Source organism: Marmota flaviventris, chromosome 19 (assembly GCF_047511675.1).
Source record: "Marmota flaviventris isolate mMarFla1 chromosome 19, mMarFla1.hap1, whole genome shotgun sequence".
NCBI classification, from domain to species: Eukaryota; Metazoa; Chordata; class Mammalia; order Rodentia; family Sciuridae; genus Marmota; species Marmota flaviventris.
Genome location: NC_092516.1, coordinates 11,400,951 through 11,428,830, shown reverse-complemented (window position 1 = coordinate 11,428,830; position 27,880 = coordinate 11,400,951). Strand labels below are relative to the sequence as shown.

General features: G+C 59.6%; 2 protein-coding genes across 4 annotated transcripts in view; one reads left to right on the top strand and one right to left on the bottom strand.

Annotated features, from left to right (window-relative positions):
- Myh11 (myosin heavy chain 11) overlaps positions 1–27,880 on the top strand; it is an 89,925-nt gene that overhangs the window by 55,004 nt on the left and 7,041 nt on the right. For all 3 annotated transcript variants that reach the window (XM_027940452.3, XM_071605664.1, XM_027940454.2), the window contains exons 10-38: positions 705–800; positions 3,210–3,328; positions 4,626–4,778; positions 5,746–5,919; positions 6,865–7,038; positions 9,168–9,282; positions 11,140–11,333; positions 12,332–12,453; positions 12,546–12,615; positions 12,705–12,865; positions 14,121–14,229; positions 15,538–15,669; positions 15,751–15,957; positions 16,860–16,997; positions 17,292–17,415; positions 17,559–17,730; positions 18,949–19,161; positions 20,388–20,532; positions 21,726–21,932; positions 23,011–23,115; positions 23,202–23,354; positions 23,447–23,695; positions 24,834–25,046; positions 25,266–25,478; positions 25,708–25,869; positions 26,121–26,249; positions 26,485–26,573; positions 26,853–26,976; positions 27,559–27,767. In XM_027940452.3, coding sequence (XP_027796253.2) covers positions 705–800; positions 3,210–3,328; positions 4,626–4,778; positions 5,746–5,919; positions 6,865–7,038; positions 9,168–9,282; positions 11,140–11,333; positions 12,332–12,453; positions 12,546–12,615; positions 12,705–12,865; positions 14,121–14,229; positions 15,538–15,669; positions 15,751–15,957; positions 16,860–16,997; positions 17,292–17,415; positions 17,559–17,730; positions 18,949–19,161; positions 20,388–20,532; positions 21,726–21,932; positions 23,011–23,115; positions 23,202–23,354; positions 23,447–23,695; positions 24,834–25,046; positions 25,266–25,478; positions 25,708–25,869; positions 26,121–26,249; positions 26,485–26,573; positions 26,853–26,976; positions 27,559–27,767 — 4,471 coding nt within the window. The remainder of the gene's footprint in view (positions 1–704; positions 801–3,209; positions 3,329–4,625; positions 4,779–5,745; positions 5,920–6,864; positions 7,039–9,167; positions 9,283–11,139; positions 11,334–12,331; positions 12,454–12,545; positions 12,616–12,704; positions 12,866–14,120; positions 14,230–15,537; positions 15,670–15,750; positions 15,958–16,859; positions 16,998–17,291; positions 17,416–17,558; positions 17,731–18,948; positions 19,162–20,387; positions 20,533–21,725; positions 21,933–23,010; positions 23,116–23,201; positions 23,355–23,446; positions 23,696–24,833; positions 25,047–25,265; positions 25,479–25,707; positions 25,870–26,120; positions 26,250–26,484; positions 26,574–26,852; positions 26,977–27,558; positions 27,768–27,880) is intronic.
- Positions 22,416–27,880, bottom strand: part of Nde1 (nudE neurodevelopment protein 1) — a 41,835-nt gene continuing 36,370 nt past the window's right edge. Inside the window, exon 10 of the mRNA XM_027940455.3 lies at positions 22,416–23,665. The gene's annotated coding sequence lies outside the window, so the exon portion shown is untranslated. The remainder of the gene's footprint in view (positions 23,666–27,880) is intronic.

The window sequence follows — 27,880 nt, the reverse complement described above, 5'->3', positions numbered from 1 at the left end:
TTCAGCTTCTTGTTTTGACGTGTCAGCTGGGTTGTCTGTAGTTACAGATCACTCATTCTCCTGACCTGCAGCAGGGGTTGGCAAGCAGCTTCTGTAAATTCCACAGAGTAAATATTTTAGCCTCCATGGGCCAGACAATGCCTGCTGCAGCTGTTCAGCTCTGCCGTTGCAGCAAGCACACAGCTCCAGACACTGCGCCAATGAATGAGGGTGACTATGTTCTAATAAAACTTTATTAGTAATAGCAATCGGCGGGCCACATGTGGTCCATGGGCTGGAGTTTGCCAGTCTGTTCCGTGTAGCATCATTTTAGCAATGATCTGGAGCCATTCAGCCACTGTCTGGGTATTCACTGTGTGTGCAGGGAACCAGCTAGTTCAGCTCTGTCCTCCACACAGGAGCTCAGGACTGAATCTCCTCGTTAAAAAAACATGTAGGTGGGCTCTGGTCCCCAGTGACTTTGAGATTGCAAACCTGGCACACCTTAGTACTTATGCTTAGTTCTGGCATACCTTAGTACTGATGCTTAGTACTGGCACACTTTAGTACTGATGCTTAGTACTGGTACACCTTAGTACTGATGCTTAGTACTGGTACACCTTAGTACTGATGCTTAGTACTGGTACACCTTAGTACTGATGCTTGGTACTGGCATACTTTTGTACTGATGCCGTATCTGATCTGCTCTTCTCTCCTCACCTCAGCCATATTGAAGGTGGTGTCATCCGTCTTACAGCTTGGAAATATTGTCTTCAAGAAGGAAAGGAACACAGACCAGGCATCCATGCCGGATAACACAGGTACTCGCCACCTTTTCCCAGTGAGGGAAGTCCCAGGGGTGGAGGGAGGGTCCCCTTCCGCCATTGCCGGTGCGGCCATCCTCCTCCTCTCCGTGTTTCCTTTACTGTGGATTCAGCTACCTGCGGTCAGCTGGGTGCAGAAATGCAGAACTGCACAAGAAGACGGTTTGAGAGGGCAGGACCACTCTTACATAACTTCTTTTTTTTTAATGCGTCCATTTTATTTTTCACACTCACATAACTGTTACTGCAATGTATTGATTGTAATCAATCTAGCTTATTAGTCATGGTTGCCGACTTCTCAATGTGCCTAATTTGTAAGTTAAACTTTATCATATATGTGTCGAAGAAAATATCTGTAGGGTTTGGTACCATCTGTGATTTCAGGCATCCACTGGGGGTCTCAGAACGGGTGCCCCATTCACAAGGGGGCGTTTCTGCACCTCGGGGTGAGGGCACCCAGGAGATTCACAATGGCTGGACTAGGTTCTGATCGCGGACTTCTCTCTCTCATCAAACTTTTCATGGCTAAAAACCCAATGGTGGGAAGTTCCTAAAGCGGGGTGTTTTAGATCAGGTGAATTCTGAAGGGGTTCATCTCTCCCAAAACCCTCCACTCGTTTGTTTGTTCAATATTTCTTGAGCGCCTGCTGTATGCACTGGACACAGTGGGAGATGAGCCGAGACTGGCCCTTCTTGTGGTGTAAGTGGTCCTGTCCGGGGGACCGTCCTCCAATCTCCCGCCAGATGAAACGCGGGAGGCCGAGTCGAATGTGAATTTCAGTAAACAGCAAACACCTCTATCATAGCTTTGTCTGTTCCAGTCAGGTTTTGTGTCTCTGGGACCAACACACATGACAAGAACAACACAGAGGAGGAAAAGTTTATTTTGCTCCTGGATTCGGAGGTTCAGTCCCTAGTCAGCCGAGTCCTTCCCACTGGGCCCAAAGTGAGGCAGAAAGTCATGGCGGAAGGGATGGTGGAGGAAAGAGCTCAGGACACGGCCAGCAGAGAGCGCTCCACTAAAGAAAGCAAACACACATCCCAAAGGCACACCCCACGCCCACCCCCTCCAACTCACCCCACCTGCCGACAGTTAGCACCCAGTTAATCCGACCGAGTGGATCAATCCACTAACACAACTGCGTCTCTCATGACCCAGTCGTCCACCCTCCAGACTTTCTGGCATTTTCTCACACATGAGCTTTTGAGGGGCACCTCAGATTGAAACCATAACAATGTCCCATGGAGCATCTGAGAACTATATTAATATGATTGATTAATGGTATTAATCTGAAATCACATTTAACTGGGAATTCCATTGGTTTGGTTTTTTTCCCTTCCACTAAATCTGACAACCCTCCCTGGAAACAAACAATTCTGAGTGTCTCGAGACCACAGGCCGCCATGCTTGTTGGAGGCTGAGCTGGGAGGTTGGCTGCCGTCATCTTCCCTGAGCCTGGGCAGGGGTGCCAGGGCTGCCGTCCTTGCCAGCCCACCAGGGCTCACTCCCATCAGACCTATCCCGCGTGTTCACTTCCCAAATGTGGCAAGGTAACCGGACCCACTCTCCCAGAGAGAAGTTGGGGAAACGAGAAATGAAAAAAGAATCCTTGGAAAGCGATGGTGAGAATGGTCCTGACAGTCTTACTCAGTGTTGCTCTGACATAAACCATGTGATTGACAAAAGCCATGTCACACTGTTGACATCCTTCTACACACAGATTCTTAACACTTGCCATTGTCTAGATGGCTCCCCCCACCCCCACTGTGACAAACAGAAACGTCTCTGGACTTGCCAAATGTCCCCTAGGGACACACTCATTCCCACTCGAGAGCCACCGGCCTAGAGAGAGGCTGTTCCCTTTCCCTGCTGTTTGCCTTTGGGTTTCCATGAAATCAGGGCAACGTGTCTGTCCACTGCCCCATACTGGTGGGCGTGGCAGCGGTTTCCGGCATTCTGCTGCTGCGTTGCTGTGACACGTGTCCTAGAACACTGGAACGAATATTTCTTGAATAGCTGCAGTATGTCAGGCCCTTTACAAACCTCACCTCGGCTGTTGGTGTTGACAACTGGACAGGACACCCAATGGCTGGCCCTTTACAGAGCTGAGGAAGGCGCGGCTCCAGGAGGTTGACTGCCTTGTCCACAGTCACGTGACTCGGAAGTGAGCAGGGCAAGGACTTGGACTTGGATGTATCTGACCCCTGTCCCCTGTAGCTGCAGCCCACCCCATGTTTGCCTCTTAGCAAAACACTAAGGGGACGTCACTAGGAGCGTGGTTCTAGGACTCTTGCCGTGCTCACACACGAGGCCCTGTGTCCCAAGAGTGGCCTGCGCAGAGCACAAGCGTGTGTGTGTGGGGGGGTCCTTTGTGACACACTCGGGATGCTTCTTTCCTCATCCAGCTGCTCAGAAAGTGTGCCACCTCATGGGAATTAACGTGACGGATTTCACCAGAGCCATCCTAACCCCTCGGATCAAAGTGGGACGGGACGTGGTACAGAAAGCTCAGACTAAAGAACAGGTAAGATGTTCCTGCCGTTCATTCCTGCAGAGTCTCCCGTCTACCCACCCACCCACTCAGCACGCGTCCAGCCACTCAATGTCCATCTAGATATCCTCCCACCCACCCATCCATTAATCCATCCATCCACCTATCTACCCACCTACCAATCCATCCACCCACCCACTCTTCCAATTCCATCCACCCACCTGTACAATATCCATCAACCTGCCTTTCTTCCATTTATTCATCCATCCACCAGTCCACCTACCCACCCACCTGACTATACACATACATACACCATCCATCTGTCCGTCCATCCATGCATCTACACACCTATCCATCCATCCACCCATCGATATATTAACCCACCCACCTGCCCATCCATCCACTCACCCCCCCTTTCATTCATCCAGCTACTCTCACATTTAGCACCCATCTATCCCACATCCACGCATCCACCCACCTCCCTACCCATCCATCCACATGTCCATCTATTTAGTCATCTACTTATTCACCCACCCAGCTGCCCGTCCACCCACCCACACATCCAACATCCATCTATCCATCCGTGTGTTCATTCACCTGTCGACCCCCCCATCCACCTGTCTAGCCACCTATCCATTCACCCAGCTGCCCACCCATCCATCATCCACCCACCCAGCCACCCATCCATCCCTTTATCTCGCATCCATTCAAAACTAGAACACTCGAGGTCCCCGTCAGGTTTTGAGGACACAGCGCTAGCCAAGAAAAGCAGAGCTCGCTCTCATGAACTCACGTTGACCTCTCAGCTATGGTCTGCGGTCTGACGGCAGACTTACCTGTGGAAATGCCCGTGGACCTTTTCTAGAGGCAGGTGACTACCTCCAAGGATCCTGGGATGAAACAGCCTCCCCGGTTCCCCGAGAGGAGGCATTCACGACCCACAGGATCACTCCTTGGGCCTGACTATGCTTACTGCTGCTTTCCTGCTGGTGACAGACATGATACATTTCCCTTCTTGTTTGTTGGTTTATTTTTTAAAGGGTTGATTAAAGGTAAGGGGAGAGGCATGTGGTGGTACATGCCTGTGATCCCCGCCACTCAGGAGCTGGGGCAGGAGGATTGTAAGTTTGAGGTCAGCCTCAGCAGCTTAGGCCCTGTCTCAAAATTAAAAAGGACAGGGAAGTGGCTTAGAGGAAAGCACCCTGGGCTCAATCCCCAGTACCCAAATAAATAAATACAATAGGAGGAGAGTAAAAATCTGAACCTGCAGTCTGTCCCCACTGTGAAAACCCAGCCCGCTGGAACATCCAGCTCTCTCCCTCCCCTGCAGGCCGACTTCGCCATAGAGGCTTTGGCCAAGGCCACCTATGAGCGCCTTTTCCGCTGGATACTCAGCCGTGTGAACAAAGCCCTGGACAAGACACATCGGCAAGGGGCTTCCTTCCTGGGCATCCTGGACATTGCTGGCTTTGAGATCTTTGAGGTACAGCTTGGTGGGATCCTGGCAGCCCTGGTCCTGGTCCTCTGGGATGAGGCTGTCTCCTGGACAGATCCCTGGGTTGGAGAAAGGCATGCACTTGCCCACTGCAGAGTGGAAAGCTGTCTAGGTAGGGTCAGAGGTGTGGTGCATGAGAGGCAGAAACCCCAGAGGGAATGTAATAGTTTGCATAACTAAGACGCCCAGGGGTACCGGAGCGTCCAGCAGGCAGGGCCTGACCTCTCGCCATCTTTCCCTCTGCCTTCCTTCATATTGGCCCCATTCTTAAGTGGGCTGTCCCTAATGGTGCCACAGCTCCAGACTTTCTCTCGGCAACCCTGGCAGAAAAGACTGTTTTTCAACAGTTCCAACTAAAATCGTGGCATGGAGTCTCACTGACTCCTACTCACCAGAGTTGGGCCCCACCGTCACCTCCAAGCCGAGCAAGCGCTGTTTTCAAAGTCTTGCGGTATTTTGTGTAGTATAAACACGGTTGGTTCCTGGAGACCACTCCCATGGTTTGGAAGAAAACTCTGAGAAAGAAAGGGATCTGGGAGTGATGGAGGTAGAAAAGACGCCTCCTGCAGAATTACTGAGTCTGAGCCTCAGTTCCCGGTCTGTAAAGTGGGGATGAGAACTTGCCTTAGGGGTTGTCCATCCATAGGTCATTCTGCGATGGAAAAGATAAGGGTCTTAAAGCCAGGCCATGTGGCTGGGGCTGTGTCATACCTGATGACCTCTGGGCAGCCTGTTGGGCCCCAGCCCTCTGGGTGCTGGAGTGGAGCTCCTGGGGAGGGGGCGTGGCCGCGGGGCTCCTGGGGAGGGGCGTGGCCTTGGAGCTCCTGGGGAGGGGGTGTGGCCGCGGGACTCCTGGGGAGGGGGCGTGGCCTTGGAGCTCCTGGGGAGGGGGCGTGGCCGCGGGGCTCCTGGGCTGGACCTTCCCGCTGGCGCTCAGCCCCCGCCCGTCCTGCAGGTGAACTCCTTCGAGCAGCTGTGCATCAACTACACCAACGAGAAGCTGCAGCAGCTCTTCAACCACACCATGTTCATCCTGGAGCAGGAGGAGTACCAGCGCGAGGGCATCGAGTGGAACTTCATCGACTTCGGCCTCGACCTGCAGCCCTGCATCGAGCTCATCGAGCGGCCGGTGAGGGGCGGCACGGCCGCGGGGCGCGCAGGGCACCGCGCTTAGCTGCACGTGGACCCCTGGCTCGCCCCCTCCGCGCACCGCTTCCCCTCACCGAGCCCCTAGGCCGAGTCTGTGACCTAAACCACACTTTCCGCTAACGCACATTCTATCGTCACAGGTATTGTCCTTTTCCAAAATGTCCCCTCTCGCTCCTCTTCTTTCCCCCCTTCCTTTCCCTCTCCGACTTGCTCTTCCCCGAAGGTGGGCGTCTGTCTCTTCTGTTCCCTGCTGTACCCCAACTCCCGGAAACCATCGTAGGTCGACAGTAAACAATGGCTGATAAATATTAACTGAGCACCTACTATGGGCTGGGCCCTTCTTCAGGGGCTGGGGGTGTAACTGAGACAGACGGGGATCCCTCCCTCCTTGGAGGAACAGTGAAACCAGAAAAATAAAGCAAATAAGACGCCTTCAGGGCCACTGTGGAGAGAGATTTGGGAAGAAGGCCAGCTATGGACAGGACAGTCAAAAAATACTTCTCTGAGACCGAGTCAGAAGGGCAATGGCACGTGCAGATTTGGCCATGCTCCTGAGGCCTTAGTCCAGGCTGTCTCGGCCTCAAGGAGATGCTTGACTGACAGCAATCCTAGGGGGTTTGATGAGTGAAGAAAGCACCTAATTTGTTTGCAAGGACTTGCAATCTCCGAGTTGTCCACTAGGGGCAGCAGCAAGCTCCTTCCCTCATTGGCTCTGCCTTGCACCCCAGGACCATTCACTGTCCAGGGCTAATTTCAGGATAGTTTTGGGGGGTAGGGGACATGGGGACACAAATCCACCTTATGCAGGCAAGTGTGGTGACAACAGGGGAGGCCTATGCAGTGTGCTGGGGGGGGGGCTCTCCCAGTGTTCTTGAAGCGGGAGTGACCTGCCTCGCTGTGACTCCTGCCCCCTTGTCCTCCACAGAACAACCCTCCCGGTGTGCTGGCCCTGCTGGACGAGGAGTGCTGGTTCCCCAAGGCCACGGACAAGTCCTTTGTGGAGAAGCTGTGCTCAGAGCAGGGCAACCACCCCAAGTTCCAGAAGCCCAAGCAACTCAAGGACAAAACCGAGTTCTCCATCATCCACTACGCTGGCAAGGTACTGGCTCACCCAGCGCCCCCTCTGTTCACGAGACCCAGGTGGATGATCAGACCAGGGATGATTGGGAAGTGGCAGTACCCTGGGGCTGGCTGGAAATCCCAAAGGCACGTAGCAGGTCACACTCAGCCAGGGCCTGTGTATGATTGGTCTGTGCATCTGTAAGGGCAGAGACTGCACCCCTCCAGTGTATTTCAAACATGGCAGCCGGGCTCTTCTTTCTTGGATAGACTCTGAATCCTGCCTTCTGTGAGTTAAACCCCCAAAGAAGGATCAACTAGAATGAGGTGACCACTAAATCTACCTTGGGTTTAACCAATGTCCCCGCCATTGCCAGCCTGTTCCCCCTGGGGAAGTCTACGGTAGTTTTCTTCCTCCTCCTCCCTGACTCCATCCTCCCCCCAACTCCATCCTCCTTCTCCCCACTCCATTCTCCCTCCCCCCCACTCCATCCTCCCTCCTCCCCCCACTCCATCCTCCCCCCACTCCATCCTCCCTCCTCCCCCCACTCCATCCTCCCTCCTCCCCCCACTCCATCCTCCCTCCTCCCCACTCCATCCTCCCTCCTCCCCCACTCCATCCTCCCTCCTCCCCCCACTCTATCCTCCCTCCCCCCCACTCCATCCTCCCTCCCCCCCCACTCCATCCTCCCTCCCCCCACTCTATCCTCCCTCCCCCCACTCTATCCTCCCTCCCCCCCACTCTATCCTCCCTCCCCCCCACTCCATCCTCCCTCCTCCCCCCACTCCATCCTCCCTCCTCCCCCCACTCCATCCTCCCTCCTCCCCCCACTCCATCCTCCCTCCTCCCCCCCACTCCATCCTCCCTCCTCCCCTCCACCCTCCCTCCTCCCCACTCCATCCTCCCTCCCCCCCTCCACTCCATCCTCCCTCCCCCCACTCCATCCTCCCTCCCCCCCACTCCATCCTCCCTCCCCCCCACTCCATCCTCCCTCCCCCCCACTCCATCCTCCCTCCTCCCCACTCCATCCTCCCTCCTCCCTCCTCCCCACTCCATCCTCCCTCCTCCCTGTCCTCCCTGATCACCATGTCCTGCCTGTTGACACACAGGACCTTGCCTTATGGCTCCTGAATGTCCTGAACAATGTAGGAAGGCCCTCGCTTGATCTGGCTTGCAGAATCATTTTATGAACCCCACCCCCAGTAACCCCACTGCATTGTGAGACCAGCGGGTGACAAACTACAAGCCCAAGGGTCAAACCTGGCCCATAGAGTGTGTTTATAAATAGTTTTATTGGGACACGGCCAGGCCCATTTTCTCACAGAAGGTCTACAGCCGCTTTCGGGCCCCAAGGACAGAGCTGGACAGTCGTGGCTCACCAAGTTGGAAACATTTACCCTCTAGGCTCTTGACCTACGTGCCCCGACTCTGCCCTGTATTCAAGGGAGATTATGCTCCTTTAAGTGCACAGAGGAAACACTTTTATCTTTCTGGCTTCATGCGTGTCTCTCCCAGGCCCCTCTCAGATCAGGCCTGGCCATCACCTTGACAGCCCACATCCCATAATAATCCTCCAGAGCGGAATCATCCGCTTCTTTCATTTCAAGGTCACAGTACTAAGATGAAGGCTTTGGCCAGGAATTCCAAGGGCCTTCAACGTTTGTGTGTTGGTGTGTGTGTGTGTGTGTGTGTGTGTACACCCAGGGGTCAGAACCTCCAAGTTAAAAAAAAAAATCATGTTCCCCAGAGACTGGGAAGGAGGGCCCCAGGCTTAGTTCAGAAGCTCAGCTTGTCGTCAGGGCTTCCCTGGGTGAGGGGGACGCTGGGTGTCGGGAGGACTCTGGCCACCCACAGGCCCATCCTTAGCCTTTTTGTAGCTCCAGGGCCTTGTGCCCCTCTCTGGAGAGAGGAGGTGCCAGGGGAGGGGCTGCAAGACCCGGGGGGAGGGAGAGGCCCTCCCTGCAGTGGCCACGGCTTGCTGGCTGCAGTGCTCGGGGCCCTTGATCCATGGGCCTCCCTCATGGTGTCGGTGGAGACCCGTCATGGCGGCTGCAAATGTCCTTTCCTCGCTGACCTTGGGAGATCTGGGAGGGAACCTGGAGGCCCTGGGTCCTGCCGTTGGTGTCTGACTGGAGAGGGTACCTGACCGGTGCGGCGGTCCTTGGCAGGTGGACTATAACGCCAGTGCCTGGCTGACCAAGAACATGGACCCGCTGAATGACAACGTGACTTCCCTCCTCAATGCCTCCTCAGACAAGTTTGTGGCCGACCTGTGGAAGGACGGTAAGGCCCTCCTGGCTCTGGAGGCTGCCTCCAGGGGGAGGCTGAGCTCCTCAGTCCTCTCTCTTCCAGCTGCCCCAGGAGGGGAGGCCTGTGCGTGGGGCAGGGGAGAGGACCCTGTTGTCACGTGCTAGTCAAACACTCCACCTCTTGCTGAGTGGTGGCCCCGAGTCCCCTCAACCCCATACCTGGACCCCAGGAGGCAGGTCTGAGGTCAGGGCTCAGAGGAAACGGTGACCAGGCAGGCGGGTCAGACTGCCCCAACTGAGGTCAGAAGGACATGGCTTCATTCAGTCTCGTCTTCGCCACGTACAGGCAGCCAGGGGACCAGAGCAGGGTGGGTCTCTGTTTTGTTCATGGTGGCCCCTGGGGCCAAGCACATGGTGAACACTGACTTTATAGCTTCGGTGTCCTCATCAGCTAGATACGACCGTCCCACTCCTCCCAGGTCATCACCAGGGTCCCGTTAGACCAGAGGGGCTCAGGATCACCTGTTGAAACCCGGGGCGCTACAGATGCCTGGGCAGGACCTGGGGATCTGCTCTTCCCTTCTGTGCCCCAGCCCTGCTGCGGGTCTGGAAGCCTCTCTGGCTCCTCCTGAGAACCAGGGAGTAGGTGACCTGTGTGAGGTGCTGCTGTGTGTTTACCAGGGTTGGTGGGCTCTGCCGATGGGACCCTGGGTGCCCACCAGATGCCACTCTTGCCCCAGAGCCTGTGGGCCTGGGGCTTGCAGGACTGGCTTCCCTTGCTTGGGGCATGATAGGAAGCACTCCAGAGAGTCCCACTGCCCACCCGCGCACCAGGCCCTGGGTCTGGACAGCCGTGTCACTCCAGGTCAACCTCAGCCTGGGCCTCATGAGCAGCCCAGCCAGGCCCTGCCCTCGGGCCCTGGCTAGGGGGAGGCAGGCAGGTGGAGCATCACTGTCACGTGGCAGCCGAGTCCGTGGGGCAGAAGCCATGCCCCCCAAGGCCCTGGGTTTGGGCTTGACGTGGGCAGCACCTGCCGAGCCGTGGGTTCCCTCCTTCCCAGAGAAAGCACATGTGTGCGAGATGCCAGCAGCAGTGGTGGACCACCCGCCCCGCCGGGAACTTACCTGTGGGCCAGGCCCCTGCCTCCCTTTCTGTGCCTTCTTCTCCATTTATTCTCTCCCTGGATGTCCACGTGGTCTCACACTGCTTCTATCTGGTCTCTGTTCAAATGTCAACTCAACAGAGCCCCCCCACCCCATCAAAGGAAGGACCTGTCTCCCTCCCCCGTCACTTTCCTCGCCACACGTGACCACAGGGAAGACCATAGACACCTGATCACTGGCTGCCCCCACCCCCAGGCAGCCAGAGGACAGAGCTGGGTGGGTCTCTGTTTTGGTCATGGTGGCCCCTGGGGCCAAGCACATAGTAAGTCCTCAATGAATGCTCGTGTGGGGAGGAAGGTTGGAGGCTGGCCGGGAGACGGGGGCCTGCGTGCCCTGTCTCTCATTCCTGCCCTGGGAGGCAGATGTTCTGGTGCCACCTCCTGTAGAAAGGGAGGCCCAGGCACCAAATGGCGCCAGGCCAGGGCTCCTCGTGGTGAGCAGCAAGGACAGGTCTCTGATGAGGGCAGAGGACGTTCCTTCTGCCACTCGGGCACCCTTGGGGTTTCCCAGCGTGACACTACCAGCCCACCCCCACCCGCCTCCCCTTTCTGCTGCTGGAGGTGAAGGCGCTGGACAGGAGAGGAGGGGTCCTGGGTTCTCCAGGAATGTCCTCCACCCAGGAGGCCTGGCTCACCCGCCACCCTCTGGGCCTGGTCCCCTGGCCTGTGGCAGGGGTGGAGGCCCTAGGAGGGCCGGAGGCCAATGCCACCCTCAATGTGCCCCTCAGTGGACCGCATCGTGGGGCTGGACCAGATGGCCAAGATGACCGAGAGCTCACTGCCCAGTGCCTCCAAGACCAAGAAGGGCATGTTCCGCACCGTGGGGCAGCTGTACAAGGAGCAGCTGGGCAAGCTGATGACCACGCTGCGCAACACCACGCCCAACTTCGTGCGCTGCATCATCCCCAACCACGAGAAGAGGGTGAGCCCTGCCTCCGGGCTCCCAGCCCTGGCTGCCCAAGTAGCCAGGGTGCCCCTGGGCCCACTGTCGGGGGACATGGGTGGCACTGAGGCACACCAGGGTAGAGGGCCAGGAGGGGACGCCCCCATCTGCACCCAGCCCCTGCCCACTGCAAGGGCTCCGCCTGCCGTGGGTGGAAGGTCACGTGGATGGCTGGGAGGGAGCCGCTGTGGCATATAGCAGGTAGAGGCCAGGAGGCTGCTGGACACGTGCAGTGCTCCTACGGCAGACCCTCTGGCCCTGGATGTCAGCGAGGTTGCGGAAGGTCTGGGGGTGGGGGTAGACACCCAGGCTGGGGACCACAGTGATCATCATGAGAACGCCCTGAGCTGGGCCCCACAGCCACTCAGGACTCACAGAAAGCCCCTAGAGAATCTGGACCTGAGTCCGCGCAGGCGTCCCCTTGGTGAGGTGTGCGGGAGGCAGAGGCGGCCCAAGGGGCTCAGGGGCGAAAACGCAGGGTGGCGGCAAGGACCTTAGCTGTCATCTCACACTGACGTGATGGCGGGGGGTGGGGCTGGGCAGAGGGTGGGCGGGCAGAGCCTAGATCATGGAGTCCCTCGGGACCAGAGCTTGGCCTCCTGTCCCTAGGAAGCCATGGATGGGGCGGGGAGTTTAAGCAGAGTTGGTTGTGGTCAGGTGGATGTTCTAGAACAAACGAGGGACCGAGGCGGGGAGGGAGAGGTGGTGACGGGGGAGTTTGGAGGCAGGAGCTAGAGGGTGGGTGACGGACAGGAGGTGAGGGGGGAGCTGGGGAGGAGAAGCCCATTTTCCAGCCAGAGACGCTGGCACCCCGAGGACAAGGAGCCCAGGGGACACAGGGGGCCCAGAGAGGGGCCGCTGCATGGCACAGCTTCTGCCGAGCCTCGTCTGTGCCTCTGTCTTACCCCACGGTCTGCAGGGGGGTCAGCCAGACCTGCGCCCTGGCCCACGGTCACTGTCCTCTTCTGCCCCCGCAGTCGGGCAAGCTGGACGCGTTCCTGGTGCTGGAGCAGCTGCGGTGCAACGGCGTGCTCGAGGGCATCCGCATCTGCCGCCAGGGCTTCCCCAACAGGATCGTCTTCCAGGAGTTCCGCCAGCGGTGAGCCCCGGGGGCCGTGCCAGGGGGCACCGCGGGCAGCCGGGCTGGGCAGAGTGACGGGAGGCACCCGGTGACTTCTGCTCTGTTTCCAGCTACGAGATCCTGGCAGCGAACGCCATTCCCAAGGGCTTCATGGACGGCAAGCAGGCCTGCATCCTCATGGTGAGCCCCCGCCCTCCCCAGCCCCCGCCACGCCCAGCCGGGGGGACCCCGGCCCAGGTGACAACGGGGCTCCTCTCCTTCCCTGGCAGATCAAAGCCCTGGAGCTCGACCCCAACCTGTACAGGATCGGACAGAGCAAGATCTTCTTCCGCACCGGGGTCCTGGCCCACCTGGAGGAGGAGCGGGACCTGAAGATCACCGACGTCATCATAGCCTTTCAAGCCATGTGTCGCGGCTACCTGGCCAGGAAGTAAAGACGTGCCCTGTACCCCGAGGTCCCCAAACAGGCCGACACACTGACATCGAGGGCCTCCTGGCCCCGTGTCGCGGGTCCCTGATTTTTCAGAAGCCACATGTCTTAAGATCTTTCCTGGTGAACAGCAGCTTTTAGTGGAGTGGAAAGAAATGGTCCCCTCTAAGTTAGAGCACAGGGAGGGAAGACGAGAAGTCCATGTCCTCTGGAGTGTAAGATCCGCGCTCTCATCCCGGCCCCCCACTTATGTCCTGATCAACCGTGGGCAGGTTACAATACCTCTCTGAGCCTTGGGTTTCTCCATGGGAATATGAACATGATCGTCCCTACCTCGTGGAGCAGGTCATGAGGAGTCCGTGAGAGGACTCCTGAACAGGCTTACAACAGTGGCTGGTGGTCATTTGTAGAAAATGTTAGGATATGATAATCTGGAGGGATGTTTGGCCCTACCAATATTCCCCAAGTCCAAGTGGGATTCAAAAGCCAGGACGCTGGAAGTCCTGGTGCCCTCTGCGCTGTGAAGCATGGGACCAGGTGAGGCTCAGGTGCCCCTAGGACAGGCCCAGGCCCAAGAGCCTTCAGGGGCTGGTGGAGCCGCTCTGTCCAGAGCGAGCATGGTCATGGGGCATAGACCTGCCTCATCTGCAGAGCCCTGAGGGGGTCAGGCTGATGCACTGTCACTGGACCCAAGACGGCAAAGGCCAGCTCTGGGGAGCTCTTGGTCCAGCAGCAGACCTAACTTGTGAAGTTTAGTAGCTAAATTCCCTGTTGCCAGCCTCCCCAGCTCCAGAATAACTGGGGCAGTTTAATTCTTAAAACCTGTGCCCATCGAGATGGACCCCTCCCTGTCCCGTGGTCCCCCTCCCTGCCCTGTGGTCCCCCTCCCTGCCCTGTGGTCCTCACACCCAGTTTAGCCCTTAAAGGAGGCGTGCGGAGGTGGTGTCGAGGGCTGAGGTGTCTCAGGTACAACCAGGGAAAGAGCAGGTTGGCAGGACAGGTGGTGGCCCTGGGGGAGTGATAGTCCGCAGCGATGCTGTAGCACAGGTTCGATTTCTGGGGGTGTTGGGATCCCAGCTGTGAGTCCAGGGCACCTTGTGGGTCTCCCTTGCCCCCTGAGAAAGGCTCTCGGATCCCCTCAGGGGGCTAAGCCGGGACAGTCTGCGGAAGCTCAGAGGCTCTGGGCTGGAGAGGACGGTGCAGGGCGTGTGGACCACGGGACGTGGGCTCCTCATGGCCCCTGCTCCCTCTCCAGGGCCTTCGCCAAGCGGCAGCAGCAGCTGACGGCCATGAAGGTGATCCAGAGGAACTGCGCCGCCTACCTCAAGCTGCGCAACTGGCAGTGGTGGCGGCTCTTCACCAAGGCGAGTGCGCGGCCCCCTGGACCTCCCAGGCCCCCCAGGTGGAGCCCACACCCCTCCTGCCGCTGGCTGTCCACCTGAGAGGGCCTCCTCGGGGCCTGTGGGTGACGGCCACCACCCCCAGGCAGATCCAGGGCGTTCCCATCACCCCTCACCTGGGCCTCTGTAGCCCGCCCACCTCCCCCTGTGGCCCTGGGAAATGCTGGTCTCCGGTCTGAGTTTCATCAGGATGCGAGGTCAAGGGCGTGCTCCCGTGTTGGGCCGCCTCTGGGGACTGGCCCTCTGCATCAGCATGGTGACCGGGAGAGCACATCGTCGTCCGTATCCGCGGTTGTGTCTTTTCTCGTGGCGAGTGGACCCAAGGCCTCTGGCCACAGCTGGCTCCAAGAGCGCCACCTGCAGTGTGCCCGCCACACAATGCCATGCCCAGCTGGGTAGACCTGCTGCCCCTGGGGCAGGCACACACCAGGTGGTGGGGAGGCAGCTGTGGACAGGCCTCACGGCCCCTGGCCTTGGGAAATGACCCGCTGACGGTGGGACCCGTCAATAAACAGTCATAGAAACAAGGAGATAAAGGCGACTGTCATGGTCAGCCAGGGCCTGGGGCCAAGCTGGGGCTTAAAAACAAGCCCATGAACTACGCTGGGGGAGCCGCTTCTTGGACACGTCCATCCCCATTGACCCGCCTTCTGACAAACTATCCCAAGAAAACCACGTTCAATGAAATCAGGTCTTCCTGGGTGGGCCTTACTGACAGCAGCGGCAGGTCAGTGTCCAGCCCTGGGCACAGGGACGTGTTCACCCCTCGATGGAAACATTTTCAACTATTAAAAACAATGGCCATCTAAAAATAACGTCGTAAGAACGATGCCCAGCCTGGGCTGAGGAGGAGCCCGTGGTCTCGGGTCATAAGGCAGATGTGAAGCGAGGCAGGACGCGCTCGAGTCTGTTTTTAAACATAGGAAACAGTCCAGGGAGGGAATATAAGCAATGCTGGCCGTGGCCTTGACCAGGTGGCCGGAGGCGAGGGCCCTGCCTTCCCCCAGCCTCAGCAGGCGTCCCCTCTCGGCACAGGTCTGAGGCAGGGAGCAGGAGACTGCGGCACTGCTGGAGAGTCCCTCCACCTGGCCACTGTGACTGTTGGGGGGTGGGGGTGTCCTGTGCCTTCTGTGGGGTTCAGTACCGTCCACTAGTGTGACGACCAACGGTGTCTGCAGACACGCCCAGTGTCCCCTGGATGGGGGTCGGGGGCAAAAGCATCCGTAGTTAGAAGTGTCCATCCGACACGAGCCTTGGCCGTGGTGTGCGCAGGTGAAGCCGCTGCTGCAGGTGACGCGGCAGGAGGAGGAGATGCAGGCCAAGGAGGACGAGCTGCAGAAGACCAAGGAGCGGCAGCTGAAGGCCGAGGGCGAGCTCAAGGAGCTGCAGCAGAAGCACTCGCAGGTGGGTGGCCGGCCACAGGGAGCCCCGGAGCCCGCCAGGCCAGGCGCAGGGTGGGCTCACGGCCACCTCCTCCCCCTGCAGCTGGCCGAGGAGAAGAACCTGCTGCAGGAGCAGCTGCAGGCGGAGACGGAGCTGTACGCGGAGGCCGAGGAGATGCGGGTCCGGCTGGCCGCCAAGAAGCAGGAGCTGGAGGAGATCCTGCACGAGATGGAGGCCCGCCTGGAGGAGGAGGAGGACCGCAGCCAGCAGCTGCAGGCCGAGAGGAAGAAGATGGCCCAGCAGATGCTGGTAAGGGGCCCCGGGGCTGCCCACGGGGGCGGCATCTCGCCTCACCCTCACTGCCAGCGTCTGTGACACGCATCCCCACTGGACAGGTGAAGAGAGTTGGGGTTTGACCACTCTGACCCCCCCCCCCGTCTCCTTAAATGACCACCCTGACCGCCGTCCTGTCTGTATGCACACCCTCTTTCTTTGGATAGCAACCCTGTGTGACGGGCAGCTGTGTTTGTCAGCTGCGGCTGTGTAACAAAGCGGCCCGAATGCAGCATCTTGGCATAATAAATACTCATCCCACACAGGAATCTGGGGCTGGCTTAGCGGGAGGGTTCTGGCGCAGGGTCTCCCGAGAGGTCACCATCAAGACGTCAGCCAGGGCCACAGTTATTGGAAAGCTTGACTGGGATGGAGGAGCCACTCTGAGTGGCCCACACACGTGGCTGTTAGCAGGCAGCCTCTCGGTTCCTCAGGACGGGGGCCTCTTCCAGAGCTGCTAGGTGTCCTCTTGAGATGGTGACTGGCTCACCCCAGGAGGAGGATCGGGAAAGAGTGCGGGGGCCGCAAGCCTCACAGCCTCTCTCTGGGGCTACATCCTCTCGCCTCCTCCCGACTTTTTCTGCCAGAATCAGGTCATTAACGCCCAGCCTGCACCCGAGGGGGGGACCCACCTCTTGGAGGGGTAAGATCCAGGGGCAGTGGGCCTGCTTCACACCGTGGCCCCTGCTGTCCCCACTTTGCAGTCGAGGAGACGGAGGCTCCACTGGGGAAGGCCGCTGACCCCAGCCTCTAGCCTCCTCCTCGTAGGAGGCTGAGAGTGCCGGACGTGACCGTCGGGGCCTGTGTAGCCCTAAGCTCCGCTGTCCCCGGGGGGACTCTGTCCTGAGCCCCTGTGCTTCCTCTCCCTGCCCCACAAGGACCTGGAGGAGCAGCTGGAGGAGGAGGAGGCGGCCAGGCAGAAGCTGCAGCTCGAGAAGGTCACGGCCGAGGCCAAGATCAAGAAGCTGGAGGACGACATCCTGGTCATGGACGACCAGAACAACAAGCTGTCCAAGGTGAGGGGGCCTCTGCGTGGCCCCGGGAAAGCCCATGAGCTCTGCCACCTGGAGGCACCGCCATCATGGTCAGTGACACCTCCCCAGTCCCCCTGAGGTGGGCGTCCTGTGTCCTCGAGCCGGGGCTCCCCCTCCGGCTGGGGATCCTTGGGGAACCTCTACCGTGGACAGCAGCCTGCCTTTGGCTGTAAGGTGGGGCGGTCTTTTCCACGGTTTATCTGGAAATCACCAGAAGAAAGATGCGGATCGTGGAGAAGAACAGAGTCGTCACTGTCTCTCTTCCCGCCCCCAAAGGAGCGGAAGCTCCTGGAGGAGAGAATCAGCGACCTGACCACGAACCTAGCGGAGGAGGAAGAGAAGGCCAAGAACCTCACCAAGCTGAAGAACAAGCACGAGTCCATGATCTCGGAACTGGAAGGTGGGCCGCCGGCGTGGGCTCCCCCGGGGGACAGGAGGGAGGTCCCCGGGAGCTGGGCCTGATCCCGCTGTGCTGCCGCGAGGTCAGGGGGGCTGCGTGTGCCCCCGGGTGGGCCCCGTCCTGAGCGCCCTCTGCGGCTGCAGTGCGGCTGAAGAAGGAGGAGAAGAGCCGTCAGGAGCTGGAGAAGCTGAAGCGGAAGCTGGAGGGCGACGCCAGCGACTGCCACGAGCAGATCGCCGACCTGCAGGCGCAGATTGCGGAGCTCAAGATGCAGCTGGCCAAGAAGGAGGAGGAGCTGCAGGCGGCCCTGGCCAGGTAGCGAGCCGCGCGGGGCTGAGGCCATGTGTGCAGTGTCCGGGGGCTGCCTGCCTGCCCTCCGCAGCAGCCCCCTTGGTCCAGGTGCCCCAGGCCCTGAGCACAGACTGGGTTTTGCGGCCAGGCCTCGGCTCTCAGCCTCCCAGCTCGCCTGGGACCGCCTTCTCCCCCTCCACGCCCAGCCTTCCTTTGCAGCCTCCCTGTTCCCCCGCTGTCGGGGCGCCCTCCTGGATGCCCGGGCGTTTCTCATCCACACCCCAGTTCTGCATCCCATCGCCCACTGAGTCCATTCCCACCACACGTCTCAAGCTAGGGTGACCTTCCTGTCCCCCAGGTCCCTCTGTTTGTGAATGCCAGGCTCCTCCGCAGCTGTTGCCCACCTGCTTCCTCCCACCCACAGCAGGCAGCGGCTGCCCCCCACTCTGCCTGTCCTTAGAGAGGTGCTCCCATCCGTCCCCCCCCCCGTCCCCTTTGCCTGGCTCCACACTGGAAGTATGGCAGCGGTGACAGGTGACAATGGCTTCCCTGCATGTGCTGAGCTGAGCTCTCTTCCAGCGGTCCCCGTCAGGCGCGCTGCTCTCCTTTCACTAGGGAGGAAGGGGCACAGGCCTCACCCCGTGAGGATCGCCCCCCGCCCCCTCGTGCTGGGGTGACCGATGACAACCACCTGGGGCAGGAACGTGCTCCGAGGCTTTGCTGGCTTACGGGGAAAGGCAGGTTCTTCCGCCTGGCCTCCGGAGCCCGCCCCCTCCAGTCTGTCCCCCAGACCCGGCCCTTCTGCTCTCGTTGGTGCCGAGACAAGTGCAGTCACATCTAAGTGGGCGCCTGTCCCTGGCCAGAGCCCTCCTCATCCTGGTCCTCCCCCAGGTCCTTCTGTGACACCCTCCTGCACTCTGCCTCTGAGTCCCCTCCTCCGCCCTCCTGGGTCCTTGCTCACAGCCTCGGCCAGGCAGGCGGGGGCTCGGGGCGAGGGCCCGGTTCGGAGCTGGCACTCCCTGCTCCAGCACCCGGAGAACAAATAAGTGTCCACCATGGACGGACCTGCTTTGTGTGCGCACAGCTTGGCCCCTCATCCCACATGACTCCCTGAGCCCTGTGTTCTGGGACCAGCCGAGACACGTTCTGCCCCTCCCCAGGACAGAGTTCCTGGCTGCGCGGATACGGCAGGGACCCTGGGGACCCTGGGGTCTTGACCGCCACCCCCGCTGTCCCTTGCAGGCTGGATGACGAAATCGCCCAGAAGAACAACGCCCTGAAGAAGATCCGGGAGCTGGAGGGCCACATCTCCGACCTCCAGGAGGACCTCGACTCGGAGCGAGCGGCCAGGAACAAGGCCGAGAAGCAGAAGCGGGACCTGGGGGAGGAGCTGGAGGCCCTGAAGACGGAGCTGGAGGACACGCTGGACAGCACGGCCGCCCAGCAGGAGCTCAGGTGACAGGACACCACCCAGCCCGTTCTTGGCCCCAGGACCCCGGGGAGGGGGAGCAAAGGGCACAGGCCAGTCCTGACGCCCAGGAGTCCTCAGCCCCTAGACCTTGACCTTCCTGGCCACGTTCTGCTGTGACTGACGGAAGCTCGATGGGGTCTGATCTTATTTCGCACCAACAAAGAATGACACTCAATTAGAGACGATGTAAAAACTACAGAAAAGTGGACACACACGCACGCTGAGTCCCATCACGGTTAACAGTGCTCCACAAGGGTTGACCTGGGCGCCACTTGGGCGTGACTGGGGCGTTTATTCATTCAACACGCGCACACGGGCATCCTGGGCGACCCGTGGGCAGCGCTCTGCCAACATTGAACACCTGAGGCTCACTGCCCGCACTCCGGGCTTTGTGCTGCACTGCTCACCTGCCCTGAGAGGCCAGCACGATGTCCTGTGGCCTCGTCACCAGGCAACAGTATGGAAAAGCCCAGTGCAGTGGTGAAGATGTAGGCTGAAGGTCAGGCCAGCTTCAGATTCTGACTGTCACACCGTGCTGTGGCACCATGGGCCAGCGGCTCACTCTCTCAACCTTAGTTTCTTCACCTGTGAGATGCATAAAATATACCTGCTTCTTAGGGCTGCTCTGAGGACCAGATGATGTGTATTAAAAACTGAGCCAGGTGTGGGGGGTTGCACACCTGTCATCCCAGCAACCTGGGAGGCTGAGGCAGGAGGATGGCAAGTTCAAGACGGCCTGGGCAACTTGGCAAGACCCCGTCTCAAAACAAAAACAGTAAAAAGGGCTGGGGTGGATCTCGGTGGTAGAGCACGCTGGGTTCACTCCCCAGTTCCCCCCGCCCCCCACACTGCCCCTACCCTCTCTATTGAGCACTTACTATGTGCCAGGCCCTGAGCCTACATTAAGTGCTTAATAAGTCAGAGCTGGCATTAACACTCTTGGAAACGTGGTAGTTCTCAGATATTCTTTCAATATTATTATTTGGCACGTTGGTCTCTCAGCCTTGAGGGAGATTCTGGGCAGGTAATGTGCTCCACATTTGGCAGCTGAGGAAATTCCAGGTTCAGAGACATTAGGCGAATCACTCGAGGGCACACAGCAATGAAGGGTGGCAACGGGACTCCCGCTCCGGGTGCTGGAGAGCTCGTCCCCTGCTGGAGGGAAGCCCGCCTCCTCCCAGTTGCCATCTACTGTGTTCTTCCTGCCAAGGGCCAAGCGGGAGCAGGAGGTGACGGTGCTGAAGAAGGCCCTGGATGAGGAGGCCCGCTCCCACGAGGCCCAGGTCCAGGAGATGAGGCAGAAGCACACGCAGGCCGTGGAGGAGCTCACGGAGCAGCTGGAGCAGTACAAGAGGGTACGTCGCCAGCTCCGCGCCCCCCGGGCCCGCAGGGTCGCAGCCTCAAACCATGACAGGTCTGAGTGTCCTGCGTCCACAACCTTCAAGTCTGAAACGCCCCAAACCCAAACGTCCTGGGCATCAACGTGAGGCCACAGGTGGAAGATGCCAAGCCCAGGCTCAGGGGATGGGTGACATCAAACACAGGGTCACTGAGGACACTGTCTAAAATTTCCTCTGGGTTACGTGGATAAAGTGTCCACGAAACAAATGGATTTCGTGTTTGGACTCGGGCCCCATCCCCGGGAGATTTCCCTCCTCTTATCCAAATGCAAAGATTCTATAATCTGAAAAAAATCTGAAATCCTAAACTTCTGGGCCCAAGCCTTTTGGATAAGGGACACTCCATCTGTATGTGATGAGATTCTAATGATAGCCACGGCGCCTCGCATTTACGAAGTGCCTCCCGCACGTTGTCCTTTCCTCTTTACAACCACCCTATGAGGTGGGTCAGTTGTCCATTACTATAACAAATACCCAAGATGGCCAACTTACAAAGAGAAAAGGTTTGTTTGGCTCAGTGTGTTGGAGGCTGAAGTCCAGGGTCTGTTGGTCATCTGCTGGGGTGAGGCAGCTCACCACGGGGACCCAGGGCAGGGGCAAAACCCTCAGCTACAGGTCAGGAAGCGAAAGAGCAAAGAGGGGGTCAGAGTCCATAGTTCCCTTCAGGGCCACACCCCAATCACCTGCAGCCCTTCACTGAGGCCCCCTCCTGATAAGCCTGGGGTTAGGGCTGGTTTTTGGAGGAAAGCGAGACCCTCTGTTTTCAGACCTTTAGTCTGCTTTCTGAAAGTCGGTTACTGACACGTGCAGTTGGACTCAGCCGTTTGACCAAGCGGTGGGCTGCGTGAGCCCGGCTGGTTCAGGTCTTCACAACAGGAGCTGGAAATCCAGACTTTCATATAAAATTTATTTACATCTTGGCGACTCCTCCTTTTTGGAAGTCCAGAATGGGGCAGTGGACGTGACCGCAGGTTGGAGGTGGCTGTGGGACCCCCCGTGTGCCACCCCCTCTACAGCTTAGGACACAGCGTCCCCCAGCCCCCCTGGTGACTCTGCGCTCCCCTGGCCCCATGCTCCGTGATGGCACGGTCCGGGACCCTCCTGGGGAGTGGGGAGGAGGCGGCCAGCTCACCCCCCGGCCCCCGCAGGCCAAGGCCAGCCTGGACAAGAGCAAGCAGGCGCTGGAGAAGGAGAACGTGGAGCTGGCGGGCGAGCTGCGGGTGCTGGGCCAGGCCAAGCAGGAGCTGGAGCACAGGAAGAAGAGGCTGGAGGGGCAGGTGCAGGAGCTGCAGGCCAAGTGCGGCGACGGCGAGCGGGCGCGGGCCGAGCTCAACGACAAGGCCCACAAGCTGCAGGTGAGCGGCGCCGCAAGGGCAGGCCCGGCCAGCCACTGCGGTCCCTCCAGTGACACTGCCCCCGGGGAGGGACAGCTCCCTGCTCAGCTCAGCCGACGGGTGGGCCAAGCACGGTGCTTGATTCCGAGACTCGAGATCCAGGAAGACACCAGACACTGTCCCTGCCCACACGCTCCAGCCAGGGGGGGTGGGAGGACACCAGCGATCACACATTGAGCCGGAAGGGGAGGCACGCAATGGAGTGAGTGACAAGAAGGCCGGGCAAGGCCTCCCTCAGGAGGGCTGTGAAATGACCCGTAGACGTCTGCTAGGCAGAGGGACGGCATGCACAAAGGCCCTGTGGTAAATGGAGAAGCAGAGGAGAGGCACAGTACAGAGGAGGAGGCTGTGGCTGGATGACACAGGGCCTTCAGGGACCATTCAATGGATGTTGTTATTCCAAGCGATGGGAAGCCATTGAAGGGCACTAAGCTGACAAATGGCTCGGCCTGTCTTTGGTTTTAATTAGCTTTGAAGACACACATTGCCTGGATTTCCATTCATGGGACTGGCCAGAAACTAGATGGATATTTAATGTACTAAGGCCTGGGCCAGGGCAGCACTGGTTTCTTTCCCCACCTGCATTGGAGAGCAGGGCTCTTGATATCCTAATACAGCGAGGTCCTGGAAGATCAGCGTCAAGGTCAGTCATAGCCTCACTGTAAACGGGAAGAGGCAGGCGGACACCTCCAGAGGACCTGCTCAGGGATGGCAGGCCCTTCACCTTCAGGGTCTGTGTCTTTGGTTGTAGCTAAAAGAGCTAACAGGAGGAGAGGGTGGGGACGGTCACGTGTCCTCCGCAGTCTCCTCCCCAGCTCTAGGGAGCACCTCTCAGCCCCGGACCCGTGGGCAGGGATTCAGCATCCACTTGGGGACCAGGGCCCAGTCAGGAGGTTAGGGCTCCAACAGAGTCTAGAACCTCAGTCTAGGGACAGGGACAGAGTCACCCAGACCCTGCAGATCTTCTCTCAGCCAGTGGACGCCATGAGTCGGTCGCATCCTGTGAGGTCCCCACTAACCAGTCTCCTGCCACCCGCAGAATGAGGTGGAGAGTGTCACGAGCATGCTCAATGAGGCAGAGGGCAAGGCCATCAAGCTAGCCAAGGACGTGGCATCCCTGGGGTCCCAGCTCCAGGACACCCAGGTGAGTGCCCGGCTGTGAGTGCCCAGGGGGACAGGGGTGTGGCCCTCCTGGGTGGGTCCTTGGACCTCCGTGCGTGCTTTCCGTAGGAGCTGCTTCAGGAGGAGACCCGGCAGAAGCTCAGCGTGTCCACCAAGCTGCGCCAGCTGGAGGGCGAGAGGGACAGCCTCCAAGACCAGCTGGACGAGGAGACGGAGGCCAAGCAGAACCTGGAGCGCCACATCTCCACCCTGAACATCCAGGTGGGCGCCCGGGTTCCTCCCTGGCTGAGCCTGGCGCGGCCCACTCCTCAGGGCCGCTGCCCTCTCACCCCAGCCGGGCACTGCCGTTGCAGCTTTCCGACTCCAAGAAGAAGCTCCAGGACTTCGCCAGCACCGTGGAGGCCATGGAGGAGGGGAAGAGGCGGCTCCAGAAGGAGCTCGAGGGCCTCACGCAGCAGTACGAGGAGAAGGCGGCCGCTCACGACAAACTGGAGAAGACCCGGAGCAGGCTTCAGCAGGAGCTGGACGACCTGGTGGTGGACTTGGACAACCAGCGGCAGCTGGTGTCCAACCTGGAAAAGAAGCAGAAGAAGTTTGACCAGGTAGGGGCGGGGGTCCCCACACTCGGTCTGGGACGCTGGCTGGGCGCCTACATCCCATCGCCACTTGCTAGAAGCAATGGAAGGCTCTCTCACCTCACCGGGGGTGACCATGACACATGAGGCTACCCGATGACTGTGACTTTCCTGGGTACCAGTACCATGAGGGCCATTTGTTTTATTCACTCAGTGAGTATTTGTGGGGCACCCAGCGAGGATCCCATTTATACTCCTGTCCCACCAGCTGCATCATGTGAAATTTCACACACACAACCAAGTGGAAAGATTGGCACAGCGAACACCTGTACGGAACACCGTACAGCCACTGCAGCACTCACGTGTCACCCCACGCGCACTCGTTCAACTCCTGAGGTTTTACTACACGTTTTATCACAGAAGGATGAATCATATCTGTCCATCACCTTTTGGGCATATCTCAAAGCAAATTAGACATCTGTATACGCCTCCCTCAACAGCACAGTGATTATATATTAGAGTTCATTTTAAAAAGTAACTTGGCTTTTGAAGTACAGTGTACCGATAAGGCAACGTATGGATCTGAAGTTTACAAAGTTCTCATAAATGCACCCACCTGGGACCCAAACCTCTAAACACCAACTTTTACGATGTTACCCATAATTATTAAATATAGACTTGGAGTTAGTTATCGTAAAAACAAATTTGGGGATCGTACCACTGGGGCCAACTGCCAGAGGGGTGCTCGGCTTCTAGGCAACATCCCGATTCTTCCCTGTCCCAGGGAACCTGGAGGGCTCAACTTGCTTTTTCTGTTTTGCCATCACCTATGGTGCAGGGTTACTGTGTTGACTGCGCTGTTTGGAGGTCCTGGTCACTGACTTTGGGTGTTAGAGATGGTAATGCCCAAACAACAGATTAACTGGCCTCAGTGTCACCCTGACCTCAGTAGTTGGATGTTGTAGCCCACGTGGGCAGCCCGATCTAGAAGTGAGAAAGTCCATTATGAACGACTTCCACTGCTACCTGAATGACTCACCCCTGCAGCTGGGTACATTCAGTGGGCCACCTGGCTCCTGGCTCATAGCTGTGGCTCAATGAGGCTGAACCCCAGCTACACCATGGCGGGGACAGGGGCGCCTAGGAGCCTTCTCTTGTATTGCAGTTGTTAGCCGAGGAGAAGAACATCTCTTCCAAATATGCTGACGAGAGGGACCGGGCCGAGGCAGAAGCCAGGGAGAAGGAAACCAAGGCCTTGTCTCTGGCCCGGGCCCTCGAGGAAGCTCTGGAGGCCAAAGAGGAGCTTGAGAGAACCAACAAAATGCTCAAAGCTGAGATGGAAGACCTGGTCAGCTCCAAGGACGACGTAGGCAAGAATGTAAGTGGCTCGTTGCTGTCGCCTGTGCCCACGTTGGTCCACCATCGGGACTGGAAGTCGGTCCTCAGGGTGGTGCAGGGATGGGGCCGGGCTCTCAGGGGGCACCTCGGTCCCTGGTCGTGCGTCCTGCGGGGGGCCAGGGACACTCTCTGGACTGAGGCGCTGGGCTCTTCGGAGGTCGAGCCTCACTGCAGTGGAGGGGTCGCCGTTGCCTGGCAGGTCCATGAGCTGGAGAAGTCCAAGCGCGCCCTGGAGACCCAGATGGAGGAGATGAAGATGCAGCTGGAGGAGCTGGAGGACGAGCTGCAGGCCGCAGAGGACGCCAAGCTGCGGCTGGAGGTCAACATGCAGGCGCTCAAGGGCCAGCTCGAGCGGGACCTCCAAGCCCGGGATGAGCAGAACGAGGAGAAGCGGCGCCAGCTGCAGCGGCAGGTGAGCCCCGCCGCCGGGAGGGCAGGATGGGGGGCGGGCAGCCTGTTGCGCCCCTGCCGTCACCTGGACAGGCCTCTGGGCACTGTCTTCCCGTGGGCAACCTGGGGGAGACCGCTGTGCGGTGGTGGTGCTGGGAAGGGGCTGCGGCACGGGGAGCACAGGGCGTCCCCGAGTGGGCAGGTGGCACCCTGCAGGGGCAGCCTCACCGCGCTGCTCCCTCCTCGTTCAGCTTCACGAATATGAGACGGAACTGGAAGACGAGCGGAAGCAGCGCGCCCTGGCAGCCGCCGCCAAGAAGAAGCTGGAAGGGGACCTGAAGGACCTGGAGCTGCAGGCCGACTCGGCCATCAAGGGGCGGGAGGAAGCCATCAAGCAGCTTCGAAAACTGCAGGTGGGTGACACGCAGAGTGAAGGGCACTAGGGGGTGGGGGGGAGGGGGCTCTTGTCCAGTATTGGCCACCGCTCGGCTCACACCAGGCGCTCGGCTTCTCAGGACAGCGGAGATCCCCAACGCCGTGCCCTGGGGATGAGGGCAGGGCCATGCCCCAGGGACCCCTCTGTGGCCAGCTGCACAAGGTCCAAGGGCTTGGCTTGAAGAGGTGAGTAAGGACCTCTGGGCCTGTGCTTCTGTTGCCCACCCAGGCTCAGATGAAGGACTTCCAGAGAGAGCTGGAAGACGCCCGCACCTCCAGAGATGAGATCTTTGCCACGGCCAAGGAGAATGAGAAGAAGGCCAAGAGCTTAGAGGCCGACCTCATGCAGCTCCAGGAGGTAGGGTCCTCCTGGATGGCAGCAGGGCCACCCCGGGCCTGTGTGCCCTGGGACTTCTTTCCCTTGCCCAACACCTCCCCGTGCATGGGCCCCCATAGCAAGAGCACAGGAAGGGGCGCTCTCGCTCCTGCGGCCTGGGGCCTCCCTGAGCTCAGGGGGAGAACGTGGCACCTCAGGACGGCTAGAGACTGGGGAGAGCTGGGGGACGGGAGCTCAGGGGACTGCTGTCCTGCAGGATCTGGCAGCAGCCGAGAGGGCCCGCAAGCAGGCAGACCTGGAGAAGGAGGAGCTGGCCGAGGAGCTGGCCAGCAGCGTGTCGGGCAGGTAGGGGGCCGGCGGGGAGGAGGGACTGGCCCTCAGGAGGGGACGACAGCGCTCACCTGAGCTTCGAGGGGACAGACCCGCGGGTGAAGGGCTCCCTCGGCTTTCCCGCGGCCCAGTCCTTTCATTCTCAACGTTGTGGGGTGAAGCCCAGGAAACAAGGTCCCTGTGCCCGCCTGGCCCCTCGTTCCTGGACGAGGCTCCTACTGGGCCGAGCCTCGCGTCCTCCAGCATGAGGACAGCCCGGGAGGGGCGCAGGCCCACGGAGGCTGTCCCCCTCAGGAACACCCTGCAGGACGAGAAGCGGCGGCTGGAGGCGCGCATCGCCCAGCTGGAGGAGGAGCTGGAGGAGGAGCAGGGCAACATGGAGGCCATGAGCGACCGGGTCCGCAAGGCCACCCAGCAGGTCGGTGACGCAAGTCCCCAGGCAGGAGCTGGCATCAAGCCAGGGAGGACACCGTGAGGCCCCCGTGCTCAGACCCCAGCGGTGCTGCGGGGGGGCGAGGACCCCCAGGCTGAGGCCCCCCACCAGAGAGCACCTTGCCTTGGATCTTGGCTGGCAGCAGGTCCAGTCTGGCCCAGGCTCAGGGCCACATCGCAGGCTGCTGTGGCTGCCCAGGGAGAGCCAAGCTGAGAACAGGGACCCAGGGATCGTCCCGCCTCCAGCGGGTCCTGCCAGCGCCCACCTGCCGTCCCCGTGACACTCAGCACCAGCCTGTAGGGTCTCCCTCGTGGACCAGCACCTGTCCACTAGAGGGAGCAGCCTGGCCGAGGACCCTGGTGTCCTTGTGACATGAGCGCTCGGTGACATTGTGGAGAACCCAGGCTTAGCATCTGCTTTAACACCTGCTGGGCTCCCCTGTGGGCTGGTGCTCCAAACAGGGCCAGAGGACAGAGGGAAGGCAGGGCTGTCACTCAGCCCGGGGGGCATGGGGTGCTTCTTGACATACGCCCTCCCTCCTGAGCCTTCCCCCCCCCCACCCCCCAGGCCGAGCAGCTCAACAACGAGCTGGCCACGGAGCGCAGCGCGGCCCAGAAGAACGAGAGCGCGCGGCAGCAGCTGGAGCGGCAGAACAAGGAGCTCCGCAGCAAGCTGCAGGAGATGGAGGGGGCAGTCAAGTCCAAGTTCAAGTCCACCATTGCCTCACTGGAGGCCAAGATCGCACAGCTGGAGGAGCAGGTGGAGCAGGAGGCCAGGTACGAAGGGACCACCCCAGCTCACCTGCTGTGACCAGTGGGGGACGCTGGGGAGGTCAGGTAGCCTCTGAGCATGGAATGGAAATACTAAGTGCTGTGCCTGGCCCAGAGCA